The 18,386-nt window shown below is 44.2% G+C and overlaps 1 protein-coding gene across 1 annotated transcript; it reads right to left on the reverse strand.

The window, feature by feature from the left end:
* Positions 1 to 2,739: 2,739 nt before the first annotated feature.
* Positions 2,740 to 17,063, reverse strand: CDV3 (CDV3 homolog). Its single transcript, XM_087430559.1, is given in 6 exon segments — positions 2,740 to 3,151; positions 4,338 to 4,501; positions 7,450 to 7,595; positions 15,922 to 15,998; positions 16,686 to 16,771; positions 16,774 to 17,063. Coding segments are annotated over 6 exon segments (774 nt in total). The 5' UTR covers positions 16,925 to 17,063; the 3' UTR covers positions 2,740 to 3,001.
* Between the last annotated feature and the right edge of the window lie 1,323 nt (positions 17,064 to 18,386).

Below are 18,386 nucleotides of genomic sequence, written 5' to 3' on the forward strand. Positions count from 1 at the left end.
AGTGACAGAGAGTGTGAGCTTTCTTGAGTGTTCTATTTTAAATAGGGCTGTCAAGAAAAATCTCAATCAAGTACAAAGAATGACCAAATTGTAATCTGTTAACATTAAACATGTAAACTCCATTACCAAAAATGACTTGAAATAAACTTGATCTAGTTTAGAAATTTAGGGACTATAATTCAGACTAAAACCTGAAATTGAAAATGTCTGTTCATTTGAGAATTTTTTATAAGCTTCTCAAAGGACAAGCCCTCAAATCTTTAGCCTACATAGTAAAGATGGTAGATTCCCTTGCCACGGTTTATAATTTTATTTATTTATTTATTTTTCCCCCCAAAGCCCCAGTAGACAGTTGTATGTCATAGCTGCACATCCTTCTAGTTGCTGTATGTGGGACGTGGCCTCAGCATGGCCGGAGAAGTTGTGCGTCGGTGCACGCCTGGGATCCGAACCCAGGCCGCCAGCAGCGGAGCGCGGGCACTTAACTGCTAAGCCATGGGGCCGGCCCCTCCCTTGCCATGGTTTAAAACAAAATTTAATATAGTTAACAAACACAAAAGAGTATTTCAAAGCTTTATCTTTATAAAAGAATATTCATCACAGCTTTGCAACCAGTTTCATTCCAAGCCCGTCTTTTTAACATTCAGAGTACTCTGCAAACATTTCTCAAACAGAAAAGTTCACTCCTGAGATGAGAATACTATCATCCTCAAACAGCAAAGGAGGCATGACATCAATTTACCATTTTCAAAGATAGATTAAGGGTTAAGAATAAAAACTATCAGACTCCAAAATCCATATATTTACTTTTTATTGAATTTGTTAATGTTACAGAGTTCTTGCACTGCCAAACCATGCCTGAGAATTCAAAGAAAGAATGGTACAATGGACAGCCTCATCCACCCATCACACAGTATATTAAAACTTGATTCATGTGCATTTTGATAATTTCACAATCTTTTAAAAAGTTTTAACAAGAGTTAGAATTTTAAATCTCCTGAAGGTCTTCAGATTTCTGTACAGTATACCATTAAATAACAGTTCCACATATTCATCTCAGTTCATTCTTCAATAACACAACCCCCAACAAAATTTTGCTAGAAAAAAATGCATACTTTTCTGGGGAAATACGTGGCTCAAGGTCCAAGAGATTATTTGTTAAGATTTTTGGTTCCCAAACGGAGTCTTCAGTTTAACCAAGAATCCCTTGTATTCTCACTTAATCATCCAACCTCTCCTTGGCTGGCTCATCACCCAAATACATCAGAAGGCAGCCATCCTCCTGCCAACTCAGAAAATGCCAGCATTATTGCCCAGCTGTGGCTGGCAGGTCCCATCAGGAGATACTGTGACCCTCCGAGGAGTCCGATTCCCACATGGACACTTTCATCAAGACTGAACTCCTACAGGAAAATGCTCCCACATCAGCATAGTTCTACTCACCCATTCGCTTCACTCTCGCCAGTAGCAAGTCTGCAACTCCGGCATTTGGCAAAAGGATTTATTATAGAGCAACCCAGACTCTGCATCAAGTGGTCACACACCACTTTGAAATATTTCTATTGAACCAAAGATACAAAACTAAGAAATTACCAGACTATCTCGTTAGATGGAAAGACTTCAGTAATCCTGGGCAGTTTCCTGCAGTCCGTTTTAAGGACTAAAAATTACTGGATAGTTTAAGCTGTAATTATTAAAAACAGAAGTGCTACATCACCTGTCTTTTGCCCCTGACTCTCCAAATGAACAACGTACAGACACACCAGAAGGTTGATAACAGAGCTAAGCTGGACAATCACTGCATCTACAGAACGTCCAATACCTTAAAAATTTGGGCACAAGTGTATCTGGAATTCCTGTCAAAGATCAGGCAAGATCCATGACACTTAAGTGGGTTTTGGGCTGAGGTTCTGCTCACGTTGCTTTGCATTTACAAGGACAAGTCAGTGAATCCCCTGGCCTGAGCAGAAACCACACTCGCTCCACTGCAGTTTCCTCTGCAATTTCAACCTGATTAGAGGAGGCTTTAGCAGCACCTGAAGTAGAGCCCCCTGCATCCACTGCCCTTTACATCAAAGGCTATTTGGTTCCACTCTAGGGACTGGCAAATTCACGAGACATTTCACAATTCTAACGCATATTTCATGTTCCTTAGTTAACCAAGCAATATGCTCTGTCAAAGGACTTATTCCAAGTCAAAGCAAAAAAAGGCCTTAATGTGGAACACAGAAAAAGCACTACCCAAATAAAAAATTACTAAAAGAAACAAGATTATTCTCTCCCCCACCCCCTTTCCCACTTGGTGGACCCAAGTTTGGTTGCATTTAATTTGTGGTTACCTCAGAATACAACTCAAAGTTTAAATTATAAATCACAGCCCTACACAGATTATCTGAACACATCAGTTCTTTTGAGAGCGGTATGTTCCGGAAGTCTAATACAGCCACAGCCCTGGAGAGAATATTCCTAAAGGGTGGGGCACAGGACAGGTTAATTAAGGTCACTTAAATCTTCCTCTTTTACAGCAGATCAGAACCCCGATGGCTGACTTTCTTCAGGATTTCTGACAGGAATCCAGTAGAGCTGGTTTCAAGTTTCACATCAACACTTAATAGCTGTAACCTTCTCATCCAGAAGTTGTGATCCACACGAAGTCCACAATGAGTGCAGCAAATCTGAGGTAGTCAACCCTTACGAAGGCTCAGTATCTGAACATAAAAAGATTGTGAAATGAACACTGGCTGCAGTTTTTGTTTTGTATTTGCAGAGTAATTATGAAAGAACACTGCTGAATCTAGTTCATGCATTTACATAACAATGAAAATTCCCCTAAATCCAATATACATAAAAAGCAGTAAACTCCCATGGCACATTAGGGCTGGTCCCTTACACCGAGTGGTCTGTATCGGGTGTAGATCCAGCAGAGATCAGATGAAGGAGGGCTGTTCTTGGTGGTTAGCCGTGGTCTAGTTACCTCAGAAGGGTTAGCAAAGACCATTCCCTAACTGTACTGTGTGTGGCTGCTTCTCTGACCTTCCAGCACAGCCCACTGGTTGTCTAGCTGCAGTTTGAGGGCCTGGCTTTTTGAAACCTCATCCCTACCTCTACTTCTGTGTCTGACTACTTCAAAGCTCTTCTCCATTTCTTTATCCTTAAAGGAACAGAAATGTAATCAGTAAATATTTCTTCTTCACTAGGTTGTTTCAAAAATATTCTTCCTTGAATTAAAAAAAAAAAAAAGCCATCCCTTAGAAGAATCTTGAGGGAGGAACAGCAGAAAATCTGTATATAAAATCCTTATCAGACCATTTTTAAGGCCTCAATGAAACAGAACACACAGCATCCTGTACTGAAGCTCGATGGTCCTATTTCCTGTGGGAGCAAATCTGAATACTATGAATTGCAAACCTATTTTGGGACCAACTTGAAGACAACTGGCAAGGTAGAAAGCCATCTAATAATGACATGGTGATTCCTTCTACTTTTTGCAAATAATAGACAATGTACCTCTCTTTCTTTATGCATAAGTAAGGGCAACCATTTCCTCATTCAAGTAAAGTTCTACTCATTATTCAAAGATTTCTTCTCACTTCTACTTTACGGGAGTGGATCAGATAAAGAAAGACGCGTGTGGTGAATCACTGCCCCTCACTTTGGAGGACACGGCAGAGAGGCAAGTTCAAGTGGAGGTTTAAATTCAAGCCAGCTGTGCTCTCAAAGAGGCAAAAAGGCTGGGATTTACTTTAAAAGCCACCCAAAAAAACAGTATTTGCATCTGATGTCATTTACATGTCTTCCCGTTTTATTTACTTTTTAAAAATTCATTTCCCTAAATAAGATGTGGATGTGCCATATGTGGTCATTTGACTCCAGGTAGCACTCATTTTAGGTACCTGCTGAAATAAGATTGTTTTCATGTTAGATTTATAACTGCCAACACCTTTCACCTGTTCACAGTAACTGGGAAAGCCATGAAACGCTGCTCTTACCGTTCCAGTTTCTGTATTATAAGGAACATAAACCAGCAATAACGTACTTATAAAGAATTCTAACTAGACGAGACTTGTCATTGCTCTAGAACAATAGAACCCAGGGAGAAGAGACATTTTTGTAGACAAAGTCTGTCTTTGGTGATCTTTTCCCTCGCCTCCTCCAGGGCCCTTCCCCTCATCGCCCGCCCTGGGCACAGAAATCCCACCCTAATTCTCAGCTGCCTGTCAGCTGTAGCCTGGGCTTTCCCAATAAGAAGTAATCCCCAGGTGGGTTTTCTTATCCCCTACATCCCGTTCCCTGGACAAGGGACTGGGCTCCAAAACAAAATGGAGTAACTAGCGTACTTACTTCCGGCTCTCTACATGCTTGGCAGTGGACTGCAGGGATGGGAACTGTGTGTCGCTGTATATTTCTGGTGGTCCTTGTGGTGTTTTCCTTGTCGTGGTTAACCTGGCCCCAGGAGGCCTGTACACACCACTAGTCATTGCCGGTTCGGGGGTTTCTGTAACTAACATTTCATAACAGTTTAGAGAAACTATTCAAATGCCTGGCATTTTAATAAGCTCTTCCTGCATTCCCGCTCATGTAACAATTACAGAAAAAACCCGACACCTGCATAAGAAGGGTCTCCCGACAACAGAAGAAAGTTTATCTACGGAAACGTCTGAAAGTGGAAATATTCTACTTCTCTAGGGTAGTCTTCTACCTTCTCTTACATGCACAACTTTAATGATCTATGTAAACGGGTTGGCTAAATCAACTTATTGGCAGTGGAAAAGGAATCTGCTGGGCGTGGGGCCCAGCCTCCTCCTCAGGGACTGCCTTTCAGAGGGGGACCACTTCAGTCCTCAGTTTACACATCAGTAAAGGTAGGTCATCACTTCTTTACCTCGTTGGTGGGTTAATAAGATGCCATGTGTAAAGAACTTATTAATAAAATGCCCATGTAGGTTTTTTCTTTTTTAACTCTAAAGAGGACTAATGGGGCCGGCCCTGTGGCTTGGCGGTTAAGTGCGGGCGCTCTGCTACTGGCGGCTCGGGTTCGGATCCTGGGCGCGCACCGACGCACCACTTCTCTGGCCATGCTGAGGCCGCATCCCACATACAGCAACTAGAAGGATGTGCAACTATGACATGCAACTATCTAACTGGGGCTTTGGGGAAAAAAAGGAGAAGGATTGGCAATAGATGTTAGCTCAGGGCTAGTCTTCCTCGCAAAAAAAAAGAAAAGAAAGAAAATTAAAACTTCAGTTCCTCAGCCACACGAGCCACATGTTAAGTGCTCAACAGCCACACGTGGCCAGTGGCTACACTGAACAGCACTGTTCCCCCTCCAGAAAACGTACCACCAGACAGCGCCACGCTAGAGGGAGGAACAAAGTACGTACAAGGAGAGGTGCCACACCAAACACTCAAGTGGGGAGCACGAGATGGGGAGGGTGGTGGTGAAGGGGCTGTGCTTTTAAATGAGGTGGTCTGGGAGGGCCTCAGTGACGAGGGGAAAACTGAGCAAAGGCCTGAGGGAAGCGAGGAGGCAAACACCCGTGGAATTGGCAAACAAGCCAAATCTGGTCCAACAGCTGAGTATGTAAAGAATGTTTCACTGGAACACAACCACACTCACTGCAGGTATGCACTGTTGACGGCTGCTTCTGTGCTACAGCAGCAGAGCCGAGTAATGGAAACAGTCTGCCTTTCCTCAAAGCCTAAACTATTTACTATCTGGCCCTTTACAGAAAAAGCTTAGACTCCCAATATACAGCAATGAGAATTCCAGGCCCAAAACACAAGCACAAAGTACAGTTACGAAGCAGAGGGAGCCGGGATCAAATTAAGAGAAAGACAAAGTCGGCAAAAGGGGATCACAGGCAGACGTGTACGGCCTGTGAGTCACTGAGAACTTCAGCTTCTCCTCTCACTAGAGGGGACGCCACTGGAGGTTTGTGAACAGCACAGGGACGTGCTCTGGCACACTGGAAAAGATCACCCCTTCGGCTGCTGGGTGTGTTGGGAAGAGCATGTATGCAAATTAGCAGGCAGACCAGATAAGATGCTACCTCAGCACTCCACACAAAACGCATGGTAGTTCAAACCAGGGTGGCAGCAGTGGAACTGGTGAGAACTAGTCACATAAACAGTCTGAATTTTTCTTGGTAAAAGCCAGAAAGAATTTACTGACTGATTAGATTTAGGTTTGGAGCCAGAGAAAGGTGTCAAAGACAACTCCAACATTTGTGGCTTAAGTGACTGAAGGAACAGCAGAGATGAGAAAGGTTGTGGGGCTGCCCATACACGAGGAGTCCAGTTTTGGACACGCTGAGACTGACATGCTGGGTAGGCAGTTAAGACACACGTGTCTGGAGTTTAGGAGACGCCTGAGCTGATGTCAATTTAAGAGTCACTGGCTTTAGAGACTGCCAAGGGAGCAAGGGTGGACAGAAAAGAGAAGTAAGGGCTGAGCAGTGGGGCCGACTAGCACTCAGAGGCAGGGGAGAAGCAGCACCAGCAAGGCAGACTGAGAAGCAATCAATGAGGTGGCAGGAGAACATGGTGTCCTGGGTGCCTGCAGAAGAGTGTGTTTCAAAGGGGTGATCAACTGTGGCAAATGCTGCTGACGGGGCCAACCGGAGGAGGACAGACTCCAGCACTGGAGTCAGCAATCAGAGGTCATCAGGGATCACAGGTAAATGCAGAAAAAAAAAAAGTTAAATGGAAAAACACACACACACAGCAAAAGGCTAGAAAAGATGCAAAAATGTTGATATTAAGTAGTTATTGTGATCTCTGGACAGTAAGATTTGGGGTGATTTGTTATTCTTTATATTATTCTGTCTAAAATAATGGGTATACATTAAAGCAATGTGTTTCTCAAACTTTTTTCATTATTGCCCTCCTAAGGAGCCTTTTCAGGCATCTTTTTCCTAATCACCACTGCCCCCCGCACCAAGAAAGGTTAACACCACAGACACATTGTACACCTGTTTACAGACTGGCCCTCTGCTGGGCCACTAACCTCTGTTAAGAGCAAAGGTTTCCTCACCCCTCAAAACCACTTTTTATCCTCTTGGGAGTGAGAAATCCGTCCCTCTAAGAATTCATGTTTTAAGATCCAGTTAAATGGAGAAGGGAAAAAAAAACACAAAGGTGAAATCCAGTTACCCAATATTCCTTAGTCAGCTGTCAAAAAACAGAAATAAATGCTTAAGTAGTTAAATTTGGCAAGTTAGTTTGCACATAAATTTAAGCAGCCTACAGAAAAGTAATGTGTCTTAACTTCCAAACTCCTTTAGTTAGGATGTGGAAAGTCTTTAAACAGACATATACAAACCTCTCTCTCCCAGGAATGGAAAGGAGCCCCACTCGCCCCCACCACGAGCATGCATTTAGTTGAAAGCTGACCGTATATAAAATTACACATAAACAAACACCTTTATCAAAATGAAATATTTGGATTACCAATTACTGGAGCAGGAGGTGCTTGCACTGGAGCTGTTTTATTCCAGGGACCTGAAGATTTTTCTACACCACCACCTCCACCTCCACCTTCTTCCCAGTTATCACTTGGATCATCTCTCTTTTCATTATCCTCTTCTTCCTTTTCACTAGTGGAAAAGCAAACAAGCAAATGCAATTAATTACAGAACCACTAGGAAAACTGTCAGTCCAAATCCTTAGTTCTACCAATGCTGATCTGTGTGATTTTGGAGTCACTTAACCTCTTTGAAGCCCAAATGCCCCATCTGTTTAAAAGAGAGAGAAAGAGAAACGGGATTTTATACACTGGGACTTCCTCCACTTGACTTCATGTGAAAGGATTTCATTGCTGAAAAAGGTTTAGAAAACCGCTCGGCATGATAGTCTCTACTTTCCTTTTTGCAAACCTCATACACTCAAGAACATTTAGAAATATTCAACATACTGACATGCCAGGCTTCTGACAATCCAGGTGACTAGTTACAGCAGCCCCAAGTAGGAGCAGGACCCCAGCTATGGCTCAAGCAACTGAGGGAGGGAAGAGTAGTCACTCCAACCTGAAATGCAGAGAAAAGGGCAACCTGAAGGATTAAAAGTCTAACTATTGGATTTTTCTAGGACCAGAGTGTACAAAGAGGCATCTCTGGTAGCATATTTTTAGTGATCAAATGAATGGTTTTTAAAAGTTGTATAATTTCACCTTTGCTAATCCTTAGTACATGCTACAAAATACTCTCAAAATTAGAATTAATTCACATTCCAAAGAGGAAAAGTCAGTGTTCAGTGTACATATCAGTGCTACAGATTCATTAGACGGTCTCTACTGTCTGACACAGGGAACATACAGAACTGGTACCTAACACCAGATATGTGTCACTCATTTAAAAAAGAAGAGAATACAAGAACGCAGTCTTTGGATTACTAGTGATTATAAACGCAACAGACATCCTCAGTGGTAACATGCCATCCTAAGACTGCCTGCAGTACTTTTTATGCCAATTTTTTATTTCTTTATTCTTGAATTGACTTGAGTCAGAAATTTCTCCAAGGTTTTGTGGATTATTTCTCCTTTTGCTGGATTACTTATTACAATTTTATGTCAACCTGATGTTCTAAATTATTGAGTATGTGTGTCTTGTCTCTGTATCCCGCTGGCTTGACGGCAGGGAGATATCTGCCAAATCAAACTTTCCTTCCGCAGCTCTTTGCCCTTGCTGCTGATGCACCTGGCAGACTACCAACCTTTTCCCTGAGTTATCTTCCATGACAACGGTGGTTTTTCCTAGGTCTTCAACTTGTCAATTTCCTTCACCATGCTAACCACCCGCTTCTCTCTTATTAAAAACACCATGGCTGTTGCCTACAGCTCTGTCCCTGGCCTTCCACCCTTTTAGAGATTTTCTCCTTTTGACATCTGACCCACGATCACGGCTATAATAACAACAGATGACTCCCATCCTGTGACCATGGGAACATCCCGGCCTCTACTGGCTTCTGCAAAAGGACATCTAAGGGTGCTTTTCCTCCATTTCTATTAAAACAAGTCCCGGGCCGGCCCCGTGGCTTGGTGGTTAAGTGCGCGCGCTCTGATGCTGGTGGCCCGGGTTCGGATCCCGGGCGCGCACCGAGGCACCACTTCTCCGTCCATCCTGAGGCCGAGTCCCACATACAGCAACTAGAAGGATGTGCAGCTATGACATACAACTATCTACTGGGGCTTTGGGGGGAAAAAATAAATAAATAAAATCTTTAAAAAAAAAAAAAATAAAAAATAAAAATAAAACAAGTCCCGACTACCAGACAAATTTCTTTAATAGCTAATGGTCTCCTTTAAAGACACTTATAAAAAATTTCAAAGATAGTGGTAGCATCATATGAATTACCCATCAACCAGAGATGATTCCAGAATTTAGAGGCCTAGGGTGGCAAATCAGGAAGGGGAGAAAGGAACAAACTTATCTTCAATTTGCATTTATAGCGTGATTTTACTTCACCATAGTTTGAGAGGAAAAAGGGATGGAGAATACGACCAAGCCATCCTTCAGTTTTCCTTTTCTTTAACGCATAATAGAATCCTATGCAGCCATTTAAAATGTTGTGTTAGAGGGGGCTGGCTGCGTGGCGTAGCGGTTAAGTGCACACACTCTGCTGCTGGCGGTCCGGGTTCAGATCCCGGGCTCGCACCAACGCACCACTTGTCAGGCCATGCTGTGGTGGTGTCCCATATAAAGTGGAGGAAGACAGGCACAGATGTTAGCCCAGGGCCAATCTTCCTCAGCAAAAAGAAGAGGACTGGCATGGATGTTAGTTCAGGGCTGATCTTCCTCCTTCCTCTCACACACACACAAAAATAATAAAATAAAATAAAATAAAATGTTGTGTTAAAAAAAACGTTAGGCCTATACTAACATGGAGGTAATATTCATGTCATAGTAAACCAACAACTTACTAAAACAAAATCTATATACCTAATATAAGTAAAAAGACATCTAGAATTATTTTTTTTAAATGTTAAAAGAAATGAACAGATTTTGAAGCTGTCTAGACTGCCCGGTTCAAATCATCCAGGCTCTGCCATTTACTAGCCAGGAGACTGTAAGTACAACACTTCACTTCTGCATGTCTCGGGTTCCTCAGATGTAAAATGGGGATAAGAGCCCCTGATGACGAGTGAGTTAAGAGACATACAGTGCCGGCACACAGAAAGTGCTGGAAATGTTCGCTCTTACGTGCTTTTTAATACTCACTTGAGTTTTCATACAAGCAGCACATATACCACCTTTGTAATAGAAAAAAACAAAAACAAAAACATGAAAACGTTCTTTTCAAATGGACTTTTAAAAATGGATACCAAACAGTATGACCCTGTTTTCTAAAGCTTGTAAGTGGCATGAATGACCAAATAAGGATGCGGAGGTCATAACCTATCCAGGAGACTAACAGTGGTATCCAAACACCAGAGCTGTCCCAAAAGAATTTTTTTTTAAAGTAACCCACATCTGAAGCCATGCCAGTGTAATTACACTATAATGTAACCTGCTTGGTTCATGTGTACAAGTATGGGTGTTATTCACAGAGCTATAACTGACTAGTTAGTAATGTCCCAGCATCCCAATCCCTACAGACAGGCGGGTAAGGCCCCCACAAGTACTTCAGTGCCTTCATGGCACTTTTATACTCTCATCCACCCGAGCTGTGATAGCTGCCAGCCAGTCACTTACATTTTGAAACGATTAACTCAGCAATGTGCTGAATCACAACTGTTCAAACATATGTATTAGACTCCAAAATAGCTTTTCCCTTATATTACTTTAATATTTGATGATTAATATATCTAAACTCCAGAAACATCAGCTTGCAATAAACAACTGAAGACTAAAAAATGTTAATACTGATTATCCCTAAGCAGAAGGGATTATGGATAATTCTTATACATTTATGCTGTTAGACATCTCAAATGTTCTAAAAAAAAATAAAACAGCATACTGGTTTTCTAATTCACAAAAAAATTTTACAGAAAAACTCCAATTTAGTCTCAGAATACTTAGAATTTCAAGTAAAAGATTCCTTTACAGTCTAGTGTTTACTGTAACCTCTTCATCCTCAGAGATAAGTGAAAAAAATGAATAATCACAAATCTAAAAATATCTTTAGATTACAAACTATTACTAAAAAATAACAGTGATCTGTTTAATTAGAGGGCTTGTATACCTACAATAGGCACAAAAAGACAACTTATTATTTGGCTTAAGATTCTGAAATATAAGCTAAACTAAACATTAGAAAGTGTCTTGTCAAGATCCTTGATCCAACAGAGGGAACTAAAGCCCAGAGATGCTAAGAGCCTTGCTAAAATGCCACAGTACCAACGGCAGGGTACAAATGATTTAAATATTCTATTACTTTTTCATATTTACCTATTTCAGAAAATGTCAAATTTCCAAATGCCAAAGCCAGAACAAGAAACATGTTGCAAAAAATTATTTCTACAGAAGACAATCGGGCTAAAATTTGGTGTTTGACCTAAACATATAGCTTCTCATCAGCTAATTTGATGTTTTTAAACACTACAATGCTACTGTAAATTCATTATCACAATTCAAATACACTGTCTTAAACATGCATAAACCTGTAAGGCACTATTGGTGGGGTAGGGGGAATGACGATGCTAGAAAAGGAGTATTTACTGGATATCTACTATGCTGGGCAGCGTTCTACCCACTCTACAAAGTTAAACCTCGCAAGAACACTAAGGCAGGGAGGAGACCCATTGTACATATGAGGAAACTGATACTCAGACATTTAAGTACCTTCTCCAGGGCTACAAAGCAGCAGAGCCAAGTCAGGGGACTCCAGAGCCCATATTCTTTCAGGTTGCCTCATTTTATTTCATCCTCTTTATAGCTCTAAAATATGACACAGAAATTTTCTCTATTTTGAGATTTGAATAATTCACTTTCTCTAGTAAGGCTGATCAGGATTACACATCCTGCAGCAGTAGACTATTTATAAAGAACAGAACATTCTTACCTCCTTATCTCAAGGGACAGTACATGACAATTTATGCATCCTAACCCCTCCTCCCCAACACGGGGCGGGGGGGGGGGGGGAGCAGCTAAAACAAAATCCAGACTTTACTGCGCTTCTGCTGGAATGCTGGGCATCTCCACTGGTTTGATCCTGTTATCCAACCACTGTTACAACAGTAAAATGGGGAGACAGAAACGGCCTGGTGAGCTATGCCCGGCAGCTTAAAATGTCACTGCACCTCATCCAAGGTCTCTTTCTTGACCCCTTCATGGTAGACTAAGTGTCCCTCTTCTCTGCCCACAGCACCCTGCACATCACTGAAATGATCACTGGTGCTTAGTAGAGCAGGAGTTACTTTTACAACCCCAAGCCCAGCACAGTGTCTGGCACACAGCAGTCACACAAATATTTGCTACAATGAATCCAGCTTGGAAGCAGGAGTGATTTCTTCTCTTCAAAGGACAACTTAACCAGCTCTATTAATGGGTTTAAATGTCTAGATTTCTTAAGAAGGTTCCCAGAAAACCACTGGGCTCCAAGAACTCAATTCTTTATTGAAACATGATGAATGCTCAACATGTAGTAACCTCAGGTATTAAACGAAATCTTTCTTTCTCCCAAAAATCCATTTTAAAGATGGGAGAGACATACAGGTCCTACTATTAACCAATAATCTAAGTTCAAGTGTTAAGCCCTTTCTTTTATCACCATCCCAATGGCTTCCCTCTCAAGAACTTGTCTATAAATAATGACACAACCTGCAACAAGATCTATTATTTCAGACATGAAATTAGACACATGCCCTTATAATACTCTTGGTATTTAAATCTTGAGCTAGCCGGTAAATTTGACAGAGGACATTAATACAGTATGTTTGCTGCTACTGAAATGTTTCCTCCTTTCAAATGTACACTTAGTAGGTCCAGCACGTTAACACTGTAAGGACTAATGTCAAGAACTTGAAGACTATGCACTATCTGTAGCTAACTGAAGATAAAGCAAATGTGGCAAAGATGATGGGTAGATCTAAGCCAAGTGTATATGCGCACTTGTGTTACTATTCTTGCCACTCTCCTGAGGTTTGTAATTTTTCAAAGCGAAAAGTTGGGAGAAAAAATTTAAGATTACAGGCTGAGAATTTCAAGATATTTTAAGTCAACTTTCAAAGTTTCTTTTCCCTTGCCCCATATTGAGAGAGCAAGGCTGCCTCTTTCACAGACAGAAAAGATAGACTAAAAGCACAAAGAACCCCCACCTCCAATCCCAGAGAAAAAGGAAATCTCATTTCTTCTCCCTTCTAAGGGCTTCTGCCCAAAAGGTAAGACCAAGCCATAGAAGACAATCATTCCAGATCTCTAGCAATGTTTAACACGCTGAAAGGGACTTTTGTTGGTATGGTTGTACTAATGCCAACCTGAACACGTCCTTTTCTCCTACTGTGTCCACAGTGAACTGACTCACCAGAGTCTGACTTTAATCATGACAACCTTATGTGCCTCCACCACTCCTTCTCCTCAAACGTGGTACTACAAATCAGGTGTCTCACAGCTACACTGCAGAGAAACTCCCAAGAGTAAGTCATTCTAACTTACCCACTGAATTAAGATGGTAATATTAACCAAGTGGGTGTTTTACAAACATCCTGTTCAAAATCCTCACAAACCTGAGTAGTTGTCTCAATTTCACAGATAAGAAACAACATTCAAAAGTCAAGTGACTTGCCCAAGGTCATACATAAGCAGCAAGGCTAAATGCAAACCTAGGTTTGTCTCTCCCCAAAGTTCATATTTTTGCCACATTATCAACTCCATCCCACGTCCCACGTATGTGAGCAACCTACTTCCCCCTCCTATGAGCAAATGTGTCTATCCTTAGGGACACCCACCTATTGAGTTTCACTGTCAAGAATACTTAATACATAGTTTACAAAGATATTCAGTATATAAAATGAAAATTTTAGTCATTGTTACTAAACCTTAGACGGCTTTTCACTCTCAAGCCTTTCCTGAAGCTGTTAGATTCCCCTTTAATGAATGGTTTATGAAGGCAACAGATGTAGAGACCCCAGACTCCATAGTGACTGAGGATGCACAAAAGCAGCTTCCAGGAGAAAGTATGTTTTTCAATGTTAGCAGGTTAGAGGAAGACCTCTGGATGGCCACTTAGAGGCAATGATTAGATGCTAATAATGAAAAAACACGATATAAAAGCTGGTCTACTTCAGGTCAGGCAGAACTTAAACACTCATACTAGCTGAGATTTACTTATACCCGTCAAAGGTGGAGGATATAAGTGATTTAAGAAAATTTTCACTATCTCAGGAGTAGCCAAAAATGAAGATTAAAATAACCCTGAATACGGACTTGAGATATACTATATATTCAATGACAGAAAAATAGGGACAGTTTAAATATCCTCCATAACATAACAAAATCCATTCCTAGCATTCAGTGACCTTGACAACCTCTCCCCTCAGAAGTGCTACTCTTGCTCAGAAAGTTCAACATGACCACACACTAGCCTTCCTTGTCATTCACGTCTTCAAGAATCTGCAGTCTAGGGCCTGCAGTCCAGAAAGGCAGACCAAGAGCCTTATTCTACAACACGGAGGAACCAGACACACAGACAGGTCTACAACCCCAAATGGTTAAGAACTTGACATCCCCTCCTCCTCATTTTTACAGTCAAATCCCAGGAGAAAGAAAACAGGGATATTTTCTAAACCACACCTCTTCAAAGACATTTAACACACAAAGGAAGCCAAGAGTGGCTGGGAATAAAACTCAAGTTTAATCACTTCTACTTAACATTACTACAAAGGAATCTCAAAGGTGGAGAAACCACATTTCCTAAGTTTCTCATTATCAATCAGGTTTCACTTTGGTTAAGCTCATGAAATGATGTGAAATAACCCAGGACATTAAGACCTAGCTGTGATAGGTATTCAATAAATGTCAAAAATATTAGCCCTGGTTTGTGAGGAAGTTATTTAAAGCCATAAACATTACCACCTCGAATACCTTTCAATTAAGGAAAATTATTTCCTCCACTGTGCCACGTGGTCACTGGCATCTACAAACTACAAGCTTCAAACTGGAGGCAGTACATCAGGATCGTTTATTTCTTTAAATTGGGAATTTTATTCTTAAACCGGTTTTTTCTAATTTACAAGCCCCTGAAAATATGACATTTATTTACATGAATCTTTAGATTGACTACCAGAGATTAGACTTGATAAAATGTTCTTAATTTCAAATCCTCTAAACTGACCAATCTAATTTTTAAAAATTACTGTTTTCTTGAACTTTAAAAATAACATGCTTAGACTATGATTCCATTCTTATAAAATTCTTGGGAAAATTTATCTGTAGTGTTAGGACAGTGGTTATCCTTGGGGGGTGAAGGCAGTGATTACAAGGGGTTATGAAGGGGGCTTTCTTCTCTACCAGTAATGTTCAGTTTTTTGACACTGTGCGGATTACACAGGTTGGTTTCACTATGTGAATAAGTAAAATCCATACTTCTCTAAAGCATGCTTCAACTATGAAAATATCTACTAACTTGCTTATGGGAGAGGATGTGGAAACCATCCACGCCATTTTTGAAACAAAAAGAAAAACTAAGTTCAACCCATCAACATTAAAAGTGAACATTTTGAAACCACAAAATCCATTTTAACTGTCTCCAATAAAAAGGCCTAACCAGGATTCCAAGTAGGTAAGCTCTCACAGGATTTTGGAGCTGACAGCTAATTTGCTCAGCACACAGAAGGACTGCCATCAGAGAGAGAGGAGGAACAGACACAATCCAGCAGAGCCCTAATAAGCATATCTGCAGCCTGATGCTGTTTTGGCGCTAACGAAAAACCAAACATACACCACGTATCCTAAGGGTTATCTTAACACATTTGTAACCAGACCATACCTTATTTGCATTGCCTGAACTCTGAGGCCGCTGTAATCAACCTCCTTTTGCTCAAATTCTTTCCACTCATCTTCATCCTGTAAAACACATACCATTTGATCAATTAACGCTATTTGTAAAAACACGAGGCAAATATCAGACTACGAAATGGGGATCAAGTGGCTGGAACGTAAAGCATGGACTCCTTTTCTGGGTAAAGCCCTTGCTTGATCCCGAGGCCAACTAGGCTGGAGGACAAACGTGCCCAGCGGTCAAACAGTTATTTTCAGCGGGTTCCTTCGTAAGAGCTGTTATTTTACCTCAATGTTGCCATGAGACTCTTTTTTAAGGGCTCAGAGACCAAATCACGGCAATTGGAACTGCCACAAATGCGATCCTTAGAAAACGCAGCTCAGACTACTGGGCTGAAGTCAGAAAACTAAATTTCTCAGAGCAGACGTCACTCGACAGACGCTGCTCTGCGCTGGGCACTCCGGACCCAGACCCAGACCCATTTCCCCTTGAAGGTGCTGCCGCCTCGGTCTCGGCTCAGCCGCGCCACGCGGCGTGGAGGGGGCGGGTCGGGGGCCGGCGGCGGGTCCCGCGGGGCGCGGGCGGGCCGGCCCGACGTGGGGAGCCCACGTCACGTGGCCAGTCTCCGCGCCCGCCGCCGGCCGGCCCCCCGCCGCCCCTCCCGGCCGCTTCCCCAGGCAGGCGGCGGGGGCGGGCACAGGGGCGCGAGCGCGCGGCCCGAGCCCCGAGTCCCGGCCTCCCCGGCCCCTCACCTTCGTCACGGCCTTGGTGGCGGCCCCGGAGCCCGCGGTCCCCGCGCCCGCGGTCCCGCCGTCGCCCGGCCGGGCCCCCGCGCCCGCCCGCCGCCCGCCGCGCCCGCGGCTCCGCTGCTCCCGCCGGCGCCGCCCGCTGCGCCCGCGGCGCTCGCCGCCCGGCTGCTCCGCTCCTTCTTCTTCTTCTTGTCTCTTTTGGCGAAGAAGTTGTCCAGGCTCCGCTCCTCCGTCTCGGCCATGGCCGCAGCCTCCTCGGCCCAGATGGGTGGGGCCGGCGGCGGGCGCGGCCCGCGGGGTTCGGAGCTCCGGGTCGAGGCCGGCGCTGCGCTCACGCTCCCGGGCGCGGCGACGCCTCAGCCCCGCGGGGTCGCCGAGGCGTGCGCGGCGGGGCGGGCGGCTCCCCCCGCGTGCGGGCGGGAGGTAGTACGGTTCGCCTGGGGGATCGCGCGCCGCGGCCGCCGCCCGACCCGCCGGAGCTGCCGCTGTCGCCGCGCCCGCGGTGCAGGATCCCGCCCGCTCCGCAGCCGGAGGGGAAAAGGAACGCGCAGGCCAGAGGCTCCGGCGACAGTGCTCGGCTAGCGGCAGCGCGTGCAGGAGGAAGACGCGCGCGCGCAGGCCCGGAGGTGGGGGGGGAGGAGGGAGGGGAGGAGGGAGGGCGGGCCACCGAGAGAGAAGCAGCCGCCGCGCCTGCGTACTTAGCTCCGCCCGCCGCTGTGGGAGCGCGGAGGGGAGGGCGGTGGGAGGAGCCGGAGGCGGAGCCGGAGGCGGAACCGGCAAGGAGCCAATCAGGTGCCAGGACGAAGCGCTGAGGCGACAATCCCGGCCTCGGGTGGGGCGGGGCCGCGGCGTGGGGGCGGGGAAAGGAGAGTATATGCTAAATAAGTGACGTGCCTGATGAGCCCTGCCTTCCGATTGGCCTGGGGTTTAGCCTTGAGGGCGGGCATTTAGAGGACTGGTTGGTGACTTGGCTGAAGAGGTCCGGTCGAAGGGGTGGGTGGGTCCCGCCTCGGCGCATGCGTAGGGTACACGTGTGTCTGCTGGCCCAGAGGACCTGTGGCCTTGTAGTCGTTTGAACTTTAGCAAAACGGAAAGGCACGGTGCGAAACTAGCTACGTTACAGGTGGTACCTCCCGCTCTGGTCACCTCTGTACTTCCACCCTCTGCGGTCTGGCAACTATTAATTTTCATCTTATGGGATGATTATTACGAAAGTGAGAGGAGAGATGGGCTTGAAGTTTAGGTGTCCTTTACTAAGAGATTTTTTTTTTTTTTTTGTGAGCAAGATGGGCCCTGGCCGGCCCCATGGCTTAGCAGTTAAGTGCGTGCGCTCCGCTGCTGGCGGCCGGGGTTCGGATCCCCAGTGCGCACCGACGCACCACTTCTCGGTCCATGCTGAGGCCACGTCCCACATACAGCAACTAGAAGGATGTGCAACTATGACATACAACTATCTACTGGGGCTTTGGGGGAAGAAAATAAAATAAATAAAATTAAAAAAAAAAAAAAAAAGATCGGCCTTGAGCTAACATCTGCCAATCCTCTTTTTTTTTCTTGCTAAGGAAGACTGGCCCTGGGCTAACATCCATGCCCATCTTCCTCCACTTTATATGGGGTGCAGCCAGAGCATGGCTTGACAAGCCGTGCGTCAGTGCGCGCCTGGGATCCAAACTGGCGAAGCCCAGGCTGCTGCAGCGGAGCGCA

The sequence above is a fragment of the Ceratotherium simum genome, chromosome 5, assembly GCF_057802395.1.
Source record: "Ceratotherium simum simum isolate JZ-2026a chromosome 5, ASM5780239v1, whole genome shotgun sequence".
Classification (NCBI taxonomy): domain Eukaryota; kingdom Metazoa; phylum Chordata; class Mammalia; order Perissodactyla; family Rhinocerotidae; genus Ceratotherium; species Ceratotherium simum.